This window comes from Coloeus monedula (assembly GCF_965178545.1).
Source record: "Coloeus monedula genome assembly, chromosome: 1".
NCBI lineage: Eukaryota > Metazoa > Chordata > Aves > Passeriformes > Corvidae > Coloeus > Coloeus monedula.
Window position 1 is genome coordinate 50,717,023 of NC_138781.1, and position 16,064 is coordinate 50,733,086.

General features: G+C 41.3%; 1 protein-coding gene across 1 annotated transcript in view; it reads right to left on the minus strand.

Moving 5' to 3' along the window:
- The window catches only part of CNTNAP2 (contactin associated protein 2), a gene marked incomplete at its 5' end in the record, with an annotated part of 1,036,243 nt that overhangs the window by 24,251 nt on the left and 995,928 nt on the right, over positions 1-16,064 (minus strand). Inside the window, one exon of the mRNA XM_082287522.1 lies at positions 1,946-2,176. Coding sequence (XP_082143648.1) covers positions 1,946-2,176 — 231 coding nt within the window. The remainder of the gene's footprint in view (positions 1-1,945; positions 2,177-16,064) is intronic.

Genomic DNA, 16,064 nt, shown 5'->3' on the forward strand with positions numbered 1-16,064 from the left:
AGCAATATGATCTTTTTCCTCTACTGCTGTGGATCACTGGAGGGGACAAGAGGAGGGGTTCCTAGCTCCCAGTCTAACTAACACTAATCATTACCAAAAACGAAGGTGAGTCCCTTGAGGTCTGTCTGCTCATGACTTGAAACAGTTAAGTCTGACAATGGCAATGAAATTTATTTTTTCCTGGCAGAAGTTAACAGACAGCCTGAGCCAACCTACTGGCATGCTGCATGTTCCCTGACATCCTTCATGGTGTCTCTGTGACCAAGTACCACAATTAATCCAGGAGAAAAAGTGTAAATTGTAATCTGTCAGGTCAACAAAGTTTCCAAGACGAGATTGAGCCAACACAAGGTCAAGCATAATGTCATGTGGCAAGGACAAACAGAACCTCTTTCTCTGAACTGCAGGAGCTATTAAAACAGTGCAAATATCCTGAGTAAAACCCACCATAGTCTTTTGCTAGCTTGCAGTGAAATGAAGTGGAAGGAAAAGTAACCAACAAAAATTAACAACCAAAGCCGATTAGATTCACATGATTCACAGCAGCAGTACATCCTCAAGAAGATAATGGCATGCTTTTTAAAGACATGACCCAGTGAGCAATCCTTCAGAAAATGTGTTTGTATAGAAAGAGGAGCACAGACCATGACCTTCAGGTACAAAGAGGTCTACTAATTTCAGAGAAGAAAGGGACTACTAATTTATGATGAAGAAAATTCAGGTAGAAAATTGCATGTCTTAAGTGGGTAAGAGACATACTGAAATCTTACAATGGCATGGCATGGCAGCAAAGAGGGAATGACAGGTTTTAAAAAATGATACTGCTTGTATTAATGTTTGGGAGCCTCAGCTCTACCAGGTGCTCTGTCTCTCCTTAGAAGCACCTGCCCTACTTTTCTGCTGAAGAAGAGATGAAAGGAAATGCTGCAAGGAGTTCCTTGACACTGCAAACCCTAAATAACAACAACAAACCAAACCAACAAACCACCCACAAAAAACCAGACCTCAAAGGTACGACCTTGACATGTACTTCTGAGAAAGACATATACCTGCCTCCTCACATATAAAAACTGGCATATGGATGCATCCCCAAACACAAAGACTAATCATTATGAAAATCATTATGGACCAGGATTTTCCTCTAGCATCTTAATTTTATGCCACTTCAAACACAACAAATTTGCCAGAACAGGTTCTAATTTACACTCTACAAGTGAAATCAGAGTGAAGACACAATGCAAGGGAGGTGTCAACGTACGCCTGACCCCATGAATCTAATTTAACCTGATAGTCAAGAAGCAAAAGAGAAAAAAAATCCTCTAAAGTTAGCCACAATGTATAGTTTCAGGGACTGTCAGTCACAAAGTAGGGTGAGATTTCTGGGATCTGCAAATTGTTTTGGCTTCCAGCATTTTCAGCATGAGTGCCACCATGACTAATGGGATTTTCCATTAAACACAGCCTACGGAAGGTAGACATTTTAGAAAACAAATCAGCACTTTACATAAATACATTTATGCCTAAAATTAGATATACTTTTTTTTTTGTATGAAGCTGACTGCAATATACTTACTTATTAGGAATACAGCATAAGAAACGCTTTTCTATATGTACTTGAAGCTTTTTGCTGACTACAGAGAAAATGATATCACAGCAGTTAGGTCAAAACTCAACATTTTAATAGCCTAAGACTTACAGAAAAGAAAAATAAGCAGAATATATATATATATGAAAAAGGCAAAAAACAAAAAATGCCCTCCTGTAACTGCATTTAAAAGTGGTGGCAAATCTCTGTCATTCCAGTTTTGCATTTCCTACCATTATAGCCCTACAGTCACTTATCAATCACTTAACTCTCATTTTTGCTTTTCTTTACAGAGGAAGGCAGACTGGTTTCTTCTCCGAACTGCTTCACTGAGTTAATGTAACATGAACCCCACCTTACCTGAGTCTAGGTGCCAAGGGTCAGTGGCGGCCGACATTGGTGGGATGGTGAGTGGAGACGCTCCGCAGTTGGATTCCACCAGTTCTCCTTGGATGTGGACGTGAGAGGAGGCGTTGGTAGGTCTCAGAGCTGCTTTGAGTGGAGCAATCTGGTTGAACTGGACTCTCGATAGGCAGCCAGTGAATCCTGGGGTGTTGTATTTATATATATCTTGGTCAATCTTCCCAATTTCTATGGGAAATTGAAGAGGGAAAAAAATTAATCAAAACAATTCCTTGCTTTGGAAAGTGCAGTTGATCTGAACACTTGATCCCCAGAGCTCAGTTCCCAAGTCCTGCTCTGAAAGAGACTGAGATTGTGTCAGACCCTGACAGGTTTCTTTACATTTCATTACAGATTAAAGCTGGAAACCTTCAGGCCTTAACATGACTCGGTTTCACTGCTATGCTATCATTAAAATGAAAGGCTGGCATGGAGGAGTCAGTGAAGGAGTCATCAAAGAACAAAAGGCAGGAAAATTATCTTTTCTGAGAAGGGTATTGGGAGAGAAGGCAGAAGGAAGAAGGGAAGTCTTGGCCAGGGTCTCTCCTCCCAGCTGAAGCTGCTGCTGTGAGAGATGCCCCCTCCTTAGCCCTGGCCTGTTGCCCTGTTGGTCCTCCTGGGGGGCTGGGACCACTTGTGGTCACTCCTGTCCCTCTCCCATCTCCTCATCAGGAGACCAAGTGTCCCTTCATCAGGAGACCAAGGGTGAAGGGACCTCCTGGGTCCCTTTTCCTGGGAGCCAAGCATCCCTTCGCCAGGGAGCCAAGCTTCCCTTCACCAGCAGGCCACATGTCCCTGTGGCCTGAGGTGGAAAACCATCCATCTCCAGTCTCCTTCCTTTATTCCCCTGCAGTGGTGAGCAGTGGCAGGATCTCATCCAGCCCTGCTGCAGGCTGAAGAAGCTGAGACCCTGCTGCCAGTCAGTGTGTTGCTGTGGGCTGACAGATAAGCTGGCAGCTGCATCCATGAGCTGAGCACAGGGCTCTGCCACTGCTCTCTAAAACAGCTGTTGCCTCTCAAAGTTGCCCCCCAGGTAGCTGTCTCACTTCTAAAACACCAGCTAAGATGACTCCAAAATCATGTAAAATGCCCTTACTACCCAGGAAACCAGCATCTGCTCCCAGCTGTTTTAATTCTGCCAGGACTTATTGGAACAGCCTGAGTCACAACCAAATCAAAACTATCCCTCTCTGTCAGCTGTCTGCATTAGAGGGGAATTAACACTTCAAAGCCTCACTGCAGTGTCTAATATAATATTTACACGACAGTGGGGAATTCGGCTTCCTTTCTTCTATGGTAGCACAGAGTGAATGAAAAGGACACATGGGAGCATCATGTTTGTGCTGTATCAAGGACTATTGCTCCAGAGGCACTGGGACACTTCCAGTCACCTTTCCCTGGGTTGTTAGGTTAATGTCTGACCCCTGAAGTTGGTGGAAGAAGTCATACTGAGCTGAGCAAAGAATTGTGGGGACAGACGGGACAGAAAAAAGGGAGCAGCACCACGTTATTCAAAGCACCACGTTTTTCAAAGGCAACCTTTTCAGATAGGAACAATGATAAACGTTTAAAAATCTGTTTTTTCTAGGAAAAAATTGCCTGTAAATTACAAGTTTATGTCATAAAAAAGAGAGGAAGGAAAACAGAGGTGGGAAAGAAAAACATCTGAGAGGTGTGAAGAGGAAGTGGAAGGAAGGTACTTAATTTTAAGAGTCTAGCGGTTAAACTGGGAACCAAAGCACATCTGGGTTTGACTTTTGCTACCAAAAAAAAAAAAGAATCAAACTAAAATTATCAGAAAATGCATTACTAATCTTTTGGGAATGTCTGTGTTCAGTTCTAACCAAAACAGGAACAATTATATGAGGTCTGAGCTGTTTAGTGTCCCTAAAAACTAGCATGATATATATGTCAGTGCTACATTCCTAAGAGTACTGAGGGCTTTGCATTAGGGATACACACAATGAGTTTCAAGGCTACAAACCAGACAAACCATTTTATTTTCGGGGTTTACACTTTAAACATGTAGTGTGAGAAAACTGGTGGAAACTGGTCAAATCTTGAGCATGACTAAAACAATTTCTTGGTTTTCACACAGAACTATGCCATACCTTTTCTGTCTTTGCAATCATGTTAGAATGATAAATACACAACACCTAAGTCCACCACATACCACATTATGTGTCACATAAGGACACACAACAAAGACGGATGATCTGAAAATTACTTGCATTAGATCCTTACATGATCCACTATACAAGAATGGATTTTTTAGTCCCTGCATTTTCCCTTTTCTTTCTTGCTCGATAGTGCCCTTTCTTTGCTAGTGCTTATGCAGCCACATTTCACAAGCTGGCAGTGAGCAGTGACTGTCATCTCTGACAAAGTGGACATATCCTCATGACTCAGCTAAGGACTAGCTTAAATGCTTAAAATAATTGTATTGGTCACATAGGTCTTTCATCCAGCTCTCCTTCAAAAAAAGTAGCTTGACCAAGCCATTAGCAACATCTCCTTCAAAAATTTGATAGTAAGTAAAAAACCTCACACATGCACATGCATTTTCCACAGTTAGTAGAAAAGCTGTACAAAAGCCAGTTCATGCATTTGAATGCTACCTGTAGACCACGTCACTCAGACAAGGTTCCTTTCTGACCGCAATATTCACTCTCTCTTACTTCAATAAAATATTCCTGTTATATTCAGTGAAGAGCTGCATTTTTGAATAATCCTTATAATCTAAGAAACAATTGCAAGGCTCTTCAAACACTGTAACCACTGTTGCTAACAGTTTAGTTACTTCAGTCACATTTTATCAATTCTGTGGAACTTCATGCAGAAGCTAATAGCCTCCCACTCACAATCCTGACTGACAAGAACAAAGAGCCACGAATATGACTGTGCTAATTTAGCAACTTCAGTGCCATGCTTCTCTAACTCCATAAATAAGTGATGGATACTAGATACTGAAAGAATAATAAAAAAAAACAACAAAACCCCCCAATCTAACAAGGCACCTTGCTAAAGACCCACATTTTTTGTTTAAAACATTCCACAAGTGATGCAAATTTGCTGCCAGCTCTCATCTCATCAGTGCTAAAACAATATAGATCAGCTTCCATGACTGTGAACGTGTTCCTGCCCCTGCAGGTCCCTTGGGGCTCAGCACACCGATACCCTCTGATGTTAGGCCATCACACTTTGCTTCCCTGTGCATTTGAGCCTAATAAACCAATTCCTGGGGAGTGCAATGATTGCAAAATGAAATATGTCTTTGTTCTCATGACTAAAATCCAATTTTCTCCCTGTAACAAAGAGGGGAGAGAACCAGAAGATAATTACAATCACAGTATTTAAAAAAAGGAAATGTACACTACAACTACTTTGCATTGCTCCAAATTTCAGTGCATAAGCTAGCACAAAGTCATATAAATATTACAGCATATAGTATTATCATTACCTAATAGCAACATTTATATTATTGCTTTCAGATCTGATGCAGCAACCTCCTGCTGTCAACTTACCCTCAGGTATTTCTGTAATGAAAGACTGCAAAAAAGTTACTTATAGGTCCTTTATTTTACTTCAACTGGTTTTAACCATTTTGCTCTCATTGAGATTCTGGCCCCAGCTGAACACTTTGCAGCAGCCACTCTTGAGTGGGAACATTTGAAAACTGCCCAATTCAAGACCTTCAGCTGATATCTGCATGCTGGGTATCTATCTGCCTTGACCACAGAACCTGCTGACTTAAGATGAAGACCACAATTATACAAGCCCGTTCAGGTGAACCCATTCTAGCACAGATGCATTGCAGTGTACAAATCCTTAACACTAAGCATTCACACAGTAACAATGCAGCTGCTCACCCACATAACTTAAACATTTTCAAAATCTATATAACTAGCACACAGTATGCCAAGAATCTCACAGATGTTGCCCATATCTTGTGTGTTATCATTTACTGAAGATATATTTACCATCAATGACTTGTAATTTGCGTTTTGCTATTTCTTTAACAGTAAAAAGATACAGGAATTTAATCCTTAGTTACTCGTTTTCATTTCAGGACTTATCTCTCATGGTTGTGGCAGAAGCATGCCACATAGTGATGAAACTAATACTATTTCTCTCTTGGAAATTATGTGCCACTACTAAAGAAGCGCTTTTTCCACTAGGTGAAATGATGTAAAGAATGTCTATTTTCAAGCATATTTCACAGAATCACAGAATATTCTGAGTTGGAAGAGACCCACAAGGATCATTGGGTCCAACTCTTATGTGAAAAGCCCATATGGGGATCAACCCACAACCTTGGCATTATTAACGCTTGTCTCTCACCAACTAAAATAATCTCATCTGTGACACAAGGCACCATTAATGAGTACCCAACAAGCTGAAATTGATTATTCTATAAATCTTGAAGAAAATAAGCAAAAATAAATAACATTGAGGTAAAAACTGTGGCCAGACCAGCGCACAAGTAACAAATGTGTAAGTAGCACACAGCAATTCTAATCAGTGTAATTAGGTTGTCTGTTTTTTAAGCCTTTTTGCCCTTACTACACTACCTGCAAGTGCAGAGTTGTGGCTCCTGCCTAGGCACTATTACAAGAGAAACCAATAAACACTTTGATTCAGATTATTACCCAAGCTGACCTAGTCAGCATGCATCTGATGAGCTACATCGCCAAATACACTTTTTTATCTACTCTTTCTCTCCCTTTTCTACTTCCCATATCTACCAGTGAAACATTTATAAAGCAGCTCAAAGGGCCACAGAGCTTCTAACAGCACAAGAAGTTAGTGCACTGCTGGAGAGGTCTGGCCCCACTTAATTCTACCATCTATTTTTTATACATTCTTGTAGCATCACTTAGAAAGACAAGAAAAAACTGACAGCCTGATGTAGCAGAAAACAAAGAATATGTGTTTGGTCCCAAAGCTCTGAGCAGGTTTTGCATAGATGAAGAACTGCTTTCTATTTATGCAAAGTTCCCTGTGTGAGGATCCTAAAATGTCTCACGGGTACACAAGGCTCTGCAGCAAAAAGCTGTGCAATCCAGCATAGTACTGTGCCACACCAGCATTGCTGTGCCACATGTGGAAAGATGGCCTTGGAATGTGTTACACATGGACGTCTGAACGTGGGAGAGGAGGGAGAACCAGCCACGAGGGAAGTAAACCTACAAAACACGTTTTTATTAAAAGTATGTGCTGAGCATCTTTGCTCAATACCTTCTCGCTATGTAGCTGATCTGGGCATTTTTTTTCTTGATGGGCTCTCAAAGGCATATCAATATAGAAAGTTACAATAAATTCTGAACCTTGAACAGTGTTCCTGACATACAGAGATCAAGACATCTATTTATAGTAAATTATGTTCCATTAGGAAGGAAATGTAACAGAACTTGAAGTACAGTTTGTGGGTATGTACTACAGTGTATGTAATAAATATCCTCTTATGAATTCCCTTGGAGTTTTCCAGTGGAGCCTTTCAAAGTAGAAATAAGTCATAACTAAGGGTACCTATTCTAGTTCAGCAAGGCTCTTGGTAAATGTTACTGCCATCTAGCTCTTCTTTCTGTGCTGGTAGTGGGAAAGCTCTGCCCATCGAGGGGTAGGGAGAAATAAAGCTCTATATACTGGTGTGATTTTGGTCCTGACAGAAGATACCTTTTAAACAAAATAAAGTCTCAGAAGCACACACAAAGCCCTTTTCAGTTCAATTTGCTGAAACAATTTACACAAGACATCATTTGAGTTTTGAAAATGGTGAAAAATCTAGCTGTTTGGATTTAGGACAATGACCTGTTTATATGTGCCCATTTACACTTAGAAATACAAGAGCTTAATGATTTTGGAAAGCAAGGGGCCACATCAGCAGTGGGAGAAGTTCAGCTTTGTCATATGGTGGTATTTCTGACTGAAGTACCAGGATGCTCTGCTATTTCACTTAAGATCAAGCATCCACTCAGTGGGTAGACAGAAGGGAATCCATTATCAATCTCTACATCCCTTCCTCTAGGGGTACTAAATTTGACCTAAAGTGTATAATATTTTAATAGACTGCACAGGTGGATTCACCAATTCAATTAAATGAACCACTAATTGCTTTTGGGTCAATCTTAGCAATAGATTTTCTCCTAGAAATAAAGTACCTTGTGCCCCCTTGTCCCCTGAACTCAGAAAGGTACCTTGCTATGTCACCGGCTGCTCAAAGAGCAGCTCAATCAGCATCTCAAGCATCTCTCTGTTATGGCGTCAGGCTCCACATAATAGAAAGCAGCTTAAACTCCGCTGAGAGGAAGCTATTGATTTCAGGAATGCACAGTCCACAGAGATTACTAAAGCAGTTTCACTTACTTGAAGCCTAGATGAGCCGTTCAGTGCAACATCAAACCGTAGCACATGCCAATACTTGAGAATTGGCATGGTGTAAAATACACAACTGAATAAATTAATTAGTTTGAATCCCAGTCATAGGGAGAACCTATCTGGGGTGCCATATACTTGCTACACCAAAGACACAGGGCTAAAAACGTCAGGAGCAGTTACTACACATCCAAAAGAGGCATAACACTCAGGGAATGGGAAAATGACATTCTGACACACCGCCTGGGTCTTCTTGCGAACATCCTCCAGTGTGGAGATGGATCAGCTGTTTGCTTACTGGCTGTTTTGTATCTCCTCTGTCCTAAGATCAGCAATTTCTATATACAAAAAAAGCATACTAATACCACTTAACTGTGTAGATAATGTGTGATTTTAGAGATGCTAAATACTCACAGTACAAAGCAAAGAAGCTAAACTCTCACAACTATGTTTAATGAGCTGTACTTAATTTAAAACCTCAAGACATGTATGGGGACTGAACTGAGCTACTGTAAAGACTTTTCATGGCCCTCAAACTTCCCTGGCTTTTAATTTCAGTCTCTGAAGTAAAATTCAGTAAGTGGTACAAACTGAGTATAAAACAATAGAGACTCTATTTTGTCCATCACTCAAAACTGAGCTAGTGCCTGCTGCTTTCTGGACACTCGTACCGGTGGAACAAGATGCTCATTTGTGGAGAACATGCTCAAGAGATACTGGGGGCAGCAAAGGGGTAAGCAGCCCCTGAAAATGGGCATTTGATCTTCACAAGTCCCAAGTGCAAATGGCTACCAAGTGCTCTTCATGCAAAAATTAAAATCCTGAGCAGCAGACACACTTTTTTTAGTTCACAGGTCTGCCAGGGCCAGGGGGTATCCAGGTGCCTCCCCACCTGTCCCCTTCCCATCAAGTTAATACAGCAAAGCTGCGGGTGGCCTCCAGCCCCCGGTGGATTGGGAAAGCCATCCTGTTACTCCCTCTTCTGGCAAGTGTCATGAGAGACTCGTCCATCCCCTTCACCCTGCAACCATGATCAGACCCTGAAGTCAGATGCCTCCAGATATGCCTACAACTGATTGCTTTCCAGAGCCTTCAGGTGCCACTCACAGTATGGCCCTATCCTATGGCATGAACCTTCTGTGGCTATTTTAACTTTTTCTTTGTAACTTTGTGCTACTTGTTGTAACTTTTCTGATTTCCTTTTATAAGATGTTATATATTGCATGGAATAATTTTGTTTCGACAGTTTATATGTAGACTGACGACCTCACTGACCGTGCACTGAAACACAGAGAAGATGCCATTTATGGTCCATGAAACACCGTGCCAGAAACGGAAGGATTTAACATTAACCCAGCAGTGCCAACCTACAGTGTTGCACAGAAAATGAATGCATGGTGCTTTCATTTGCTGTCTGGCACTTGAGAAATGGCCTTTCCACCTCTGGTACAAGTAAGTGAAAAATTACTTATGAAGACTGTAACAGCTCAGTGCACATTTTAGGTGTAACAGTGGCTTTATTAGAATTGCCCAAACAAAGGCCATTCCTTTATGAAACATTTCTAATACTTCCTGCACAAGCTAAAAATGATTGAACTGGGTAAAAAACACACAGGATTAGAGAATCTGAGCTGGCCTGGAAGCTGTGCTGCAGCTCTGGAACACTTCCAAACCCCAGCCCCTGGCAGAGGAGTTACAGCTTTCGGGTCATGCTGTAATGGAGACAGTAAATCACTGACATGAAATACACTCCTATCAGAGTCCCATTATTGCAGGAATAATAAAGACTAGTGCTGGACTGCAGCTCCTCTGTCAAAAAAGGCACTGTGAAAAATGCTATGAAATGGAGATGTTATTTGACAGCAGCCTGTTTTCACATGGCCACAAATGCAGAGTTTGAGAACAAACTGGATTTTTTTTTCTGCTCTTTCGTACTGATGATATAATTACTGAATGTTTCAAGATTTTATACTGGATGTATGATTTCCTGGAATTTTCCATTTTAAAATTTCATGTGTTAGCCAACAGTTATTATTAAGAAATTCACACTGCTTTTTAACAAAAAGGGAATTAACTGGTGCTGCAAGGTTCTTAGTAATTGCATTTAAATGCCACAAAAGTAAGGCCAAGAGTAAAGCTGAACATCATTCTTTCAAGGAAACAAGTAATTTTTTCACATTTTGCTACTGACTTGCTGTATAACCTTGAGTGAGCCACTTCAGATATTCATGACAAACTCTGTCTCTCCCTCTTAGTAGGACATGAAGAATTCTCCTGACCTTATAGTTGAGATCTCTCTCAAGGTGTTTTGAGATCTAAGTAAAAAAGGTATGGGCATTGCTTTTAAATATGAAAATAAAATGAAATAGTTTTTTTAAAAATATGCTTCAAACTTCTCATGACTTTGGCAAGGTGACTAATGGAGACACAGATTGTATGGCACATTTACGTAGACAGAAAGGAAAGTTCTCTCAAGGGTAATAGAACAACACAAAATCAGGGAAAAAGAGAAGAAATACTAAGTTTCTAGAGATCCTTTGTTGCCAGTGAAAGATACCCAGCATGCAGATATCAGCTGAAGGTCTTGAATTGGGCAGAAGTTTTCAAATGTTCCCACTCAAGAGTGGTTGCTGTGAAGTGTTCAGCTGGGGCCAGAATCTCAATGGGAGCAAACGATTAACTCTGTGCCAATGGGACCAAAATTCCCACTGGTTTTGTGGAAGGAGATAGCAATCTGTACATTACCCTTTATAACCAACTGTGAGAGCAACACAGTAATTTCATAAATTTCTGCAGCATTCTATTCTCCTCTAGGGCACTAATCATTCTTCTTGGGGACCAGAGGCAAAAAGCCCAGCCTACTGTTTGAAGGAGGAGCCCCAAATGTAGGGAGAGTTAAGAAGAAAGGTCACTCACCCAGATAATGACCTGAGCTGACAGAAGAGAACACTAATATTGTTCACTCAGGCTGCACCACATACTTTGGCTGAAAACGCTCCTGAGAGCTGATGCAAATCTTTTGTTGAGAAGCGAAGTGCTCAGCACACATGGGTGTAACCCACCAAGCTGCAGAAATCAGCAGTTCTCAAGGCAAAACTGCATAAGAAGTATCTGACAGTTCGCTTCAAGAACAATTTTCTTTTTCTACCCCATCCTCTATTGTTTTGACATGAAGCAAGAGCAGTCAGATCATTGGTTGAGGGCAACAGGAGAGCCACTGCCAGGTGTTTCATCCACAACAAAGAATTAAATGTTTCATCTGCTTTTTTTTCTGTAGGCAGGGTCTAGACAGAGTGAGAGGAAGTGGATGATGGGGGAGGAGAAAAAATTATACAGACAAAATTTCTTAAAAAAATACTAACAACAAATTTAAATGACTGACAAAGTAACTAAATAATTCTGTCATCATAGATATCACTATGAAGGAAAGGGTTGTTACTACAGACAGAACACCCCCAGAATTAGATGCTACACCGTATTTCAGCAGGATTTATAAGCCCATTCTAATTTATGATCATGATAAATAACCTTGACAGCATCCTTCATAACCCTTAGAGAATTATATAAAACACATACATTTTGCATTACTATGCAAAAGAAATATGCAGTTTTATTCATATTATTTGTCTAAATGTGCTTGTATGTCTTACGGAAGCTGGCTGCAACATAACATAGAAAATTCTTTTCAGGCCAGAAAGTAAATAAATAATCAAATAAGTCTTTTGCAGCCTGTAGTCAAATGTAATGTGTCTTGGCCAAAGTCCAGTGCATTTAGTTATACTGTGGTTTTGTTAGGACTCTATTAAAACTACGGAATTTCTGGTTGATGCTACTTTGCATTTTAATGGGTATTCTCCTATGACTACCTGCAAATGACCTCATAATATACTTTGCATTCTACATCACTAGCCTCAAACATCTGAGTAAAACTGCAGTGTCATCAGAGTGGATAGGCTGAAATTTCCTCTCTTGCCTCACTCCTCCCTTGCTTACCTTAGTCTCACTTGGAGATGGTAAAAAAGCTAGAATAAGAAGATTTGAGGAAGGTCAATGGTATGCAACTAAAACTAGAAAATAGTTTTTCAGTAGGATATTATTTTTATTCATATACTATTTATGCCTCATATTAACCTTACATATTCATAAAAGCTGTTGATGTTTCTTTTTCTTTTTTTTTAATAATTAAAAAGGTAAAGTATATGTAATCCGTTAAGAAATCACTTTTAGGGATCTTAGTATCACAAAGATAAAACTTCTTTAGCTGTTTCACATAGTTTTTCTCATTTAATTTTAAAGAAATCCATTGCCATTTCACCTACAATGTTGGATTTCAATCCAAAGTAATATATAAATAGAAGTTTTTTCTGGAACTGGCATTTTTCAGATGATATACACACTGCCATATTAAGAAAAGATGTTTCAAAGTAGTGGCAATTTCAATTCAGTTATCAAAAGCCTGAAAATAGCAAGCAAATGAAAAGCAGAAAGACAGCAAGGATAAGAATGCTATAACTTAGTAGGTAATTTTTTCTTCCAACATTTTCCTTCTGTTTGCTTTACTTCTTGATTTGCTATTTAATTTTTCTCAGATCAAAACGTCCGCTTTTTTGTATAGACAACGCCAACCTAGCTGTAGTACTGAACACCATCACTTATTTTAACAATTCTAAAAATACAGTAGTTAAAAAATCATGTAGGACAGTGCAGGGGAAAAGAATCAATTTAATTTCTTAGAAGCAATTTCTTTCATGGTTGGGTTTTTTTCCAGTATTGTATACTTCACAATTTGAAGCTGAACAACTTATATTTGAACAATCTCTATTATGTGCCTCTTTTCTTTGTTACAAATATGAAATGCACTTTTGTATTTCCTCTGCTGGAACATGCTTACGTGCAATAAATTCACTTCTGCAAAGTATTACTGTTTGATGCACAGATTATCATAAAAATTTAACAGCCACATTAGATAGATCAATGACTTATCTAGTTCATTGTTCTCTTTCAGAAATGAAAACTGACTGATAATAGCTGATTCACAAGTAGTGTAACAGCATGGGGCATGTAAAACGATCCTCTCCCAGAACACCTTTTCGGCTTCCCATAAACATGGGCTTTAAACCTTTCTTGGATGAAAGTTGCATCTTGCCTTTTATATTTAGCTACCAGCAGAACTGTCTCCCGTGAATGTACCCAGTCTTTTCTGGAACCATTAACGCTGCTGACCTTCACAGCATCCCACACCAGGGTGTTCTAGGGCTGAACTACTCACTCTGGGACAAGTAACCTCCTGCAGCTCATTTTAAGGCTGCAGCCTGGCAAAGGTAATCGAGGGTCTCAACTTCTTGTATTGTGAAAACCACTGCACACGTCCACCATTACAGGACTGTATTGTATCAAAATTTGGGTGGACAAAATATATAAACTAGAAAGAGAGCTCTCAATCTTTGGTTTAAAAGAAACCTTAATGCACTTCAGTTAGTGTCAAAGCTCAGTGTAAGACCCTCTCCACCTTTAGGCAGTGGATATTATGATTTCATAAAGAATGAAATGTAAAAGCATTACACTACGATCTGAAAACCAAAAATGCTCCCTCATTCAATAAATACACTGGAGATGACAGAAATAGGTGCAGTTTGATGCCAGCCAACAAATTTCCATGAGAAACAGTCAGGAATATGTATAGCTAAACTGGACCTTTAGTGCTTTTCAAATCACATACACAATATTACATGCCAGGCATGCTCAGTGTACATAGCTTTTTCAATTTCTATGATCTGCTTTACTACAGTATTATCTGGTACGTAATGATAAAAGACATTTTGACAGAAAGATAGAGCTGGGTGTGTGGAGCGATGATGGACGAACCGGACGAGACAACATGCAAGGACTAACTCAGTGACTATCTGTGCATCTCATCAGATGGCGTAAACCGAACATTTCTAGCTGGCCTAAATCACACTGTGCAGTATCAATATGCTTTATCATTATTATTACATTGCATCCAAGCACGGAATGATATGCTGGAGTAGTATCTGAGGACACAATGCCATTTGCAGTATAATGGCTTTGTTAACATCTGTAGCATTTGCTCCCACCCAAATCCTAAAGAAGAGCTTTTGGTGTTTCTCATCCCTAATGTAATGGATTTCTTTAGAGGGATAGGGAAACCTTTGGTCAAGCTGCAATAAAAATAAATATAAAAATATTGGAATTCTATGATCTTGTTATGCTTGCTCTAGCAGAGAAATACATTAGAATAAGACATTAAGTTCAAGATGCTATACTAATAAAAATACTGTCATTTGCTTAATTTCCTTCAATGTTGTACGTGACTAAACACTCCGTGTCGCATCGGCTGGATCAGGCAGCAGACATGTCTAACACAGGACTGCTTATTAACTTGCTTCTTTTACAACCAGTTCGCATAAAAAATAAGCAAAAACTTACAGGTGGATCGCAGCACCAGCGCTAGAAGACGATCTAGATCAGATTGCCCTTCTTCGTCCCTTCGAGCCCTCTCTTATCCCCCCCAGCCTCCGATTAAGCGGAACCCCACGCAGACATGAAGCGTGTAAGACAAGGTCGGCAATCCCCAAACCCCAGACGGGCACCTCGGGCACGCCTCGCAGCTTTGTTCTGGCCCCTGAGGTGCGCTCACCTGGTCTGCAGGCGGCTCCGGGCCGGCTCCCGGCACACGCTGCTGCGGGACGCGTCCCTCCCGCCGCCCCCTGCGGGCTGCGAACCGGCGCCAGCCCATGCCACGAGTGCCCCAAGCCCCCACCCAGCAGGACAAGCCTCCCGCCCCCTCCGCCCGCTGGCTACCTGCGCTCTCCGCCGGCCCTGCCCGCCGGGCACTCCGTGCGTCCCGGCCGGGAGCTGCGGGGCAGCGGCGGAGCGGCCCCGCACGGCGCGGCTCGGGGGGAGCGGGCGGAAAACGCGGAGCGGAGCCCAGCGCAGCCTCCCGGCCTGAGTGCTGCGGGCGGGAATACACGGACTGGATCCACAGGGGGAGTGGGCGGGGGCGGCGGGGCGTCCCGGGCCTCCAAGCGCCCGTGTCGCTACAAGATGCTGCTCAGCATCAAGAGCCGGCGATGTTAAACAGGGAAAATGTAGCTGAAGGTCATTATTTTGATACGTTTTGAAAGGCACAGTTCAAAAATATTTTTGCTTTTAATTTACTCTCATAGAAGAGTGAGATGACTTCAGTTGCTCTTTTCAGATGGCAGAGGGGAGACTCAGCATCCTGCCTACAGGGCACTGGAAAAAGGAGGGGTTGAAACCCATCTATTGACACAGAGACTATGAGACCACCTATTATTCATCTATACCTATTATCCAGCTAACACAGACATTATGAGACCACCTCTTCCTTCTCTCCACTCAGTCTCACAAGTGTCTTCTTGCTCTCTCCTCCTCTCCCAGCTCCACTCACCTCCTCTCCCAGCTGCACCTCCATCCCTGCTCCATCACTCATGCTACCCAATGGAGAGAGGGACCCATGTGCTGGAGGGAGGGGGGGAAAGGCAGAAGAAGCAGATACAATTTTTGGGATTGACATGAACCGTGAAGAGTCAACGACAATGTAGGCTGCAGCTCACTTGGAATGGCTGGGCTTGGCCATTGTTATCTGCTGCTCATCTCGATGCTATGAACCCCAGTTCGGAAGCAGATGCTGCATGGCTTGGGGGGAAGGAGGCTGCCA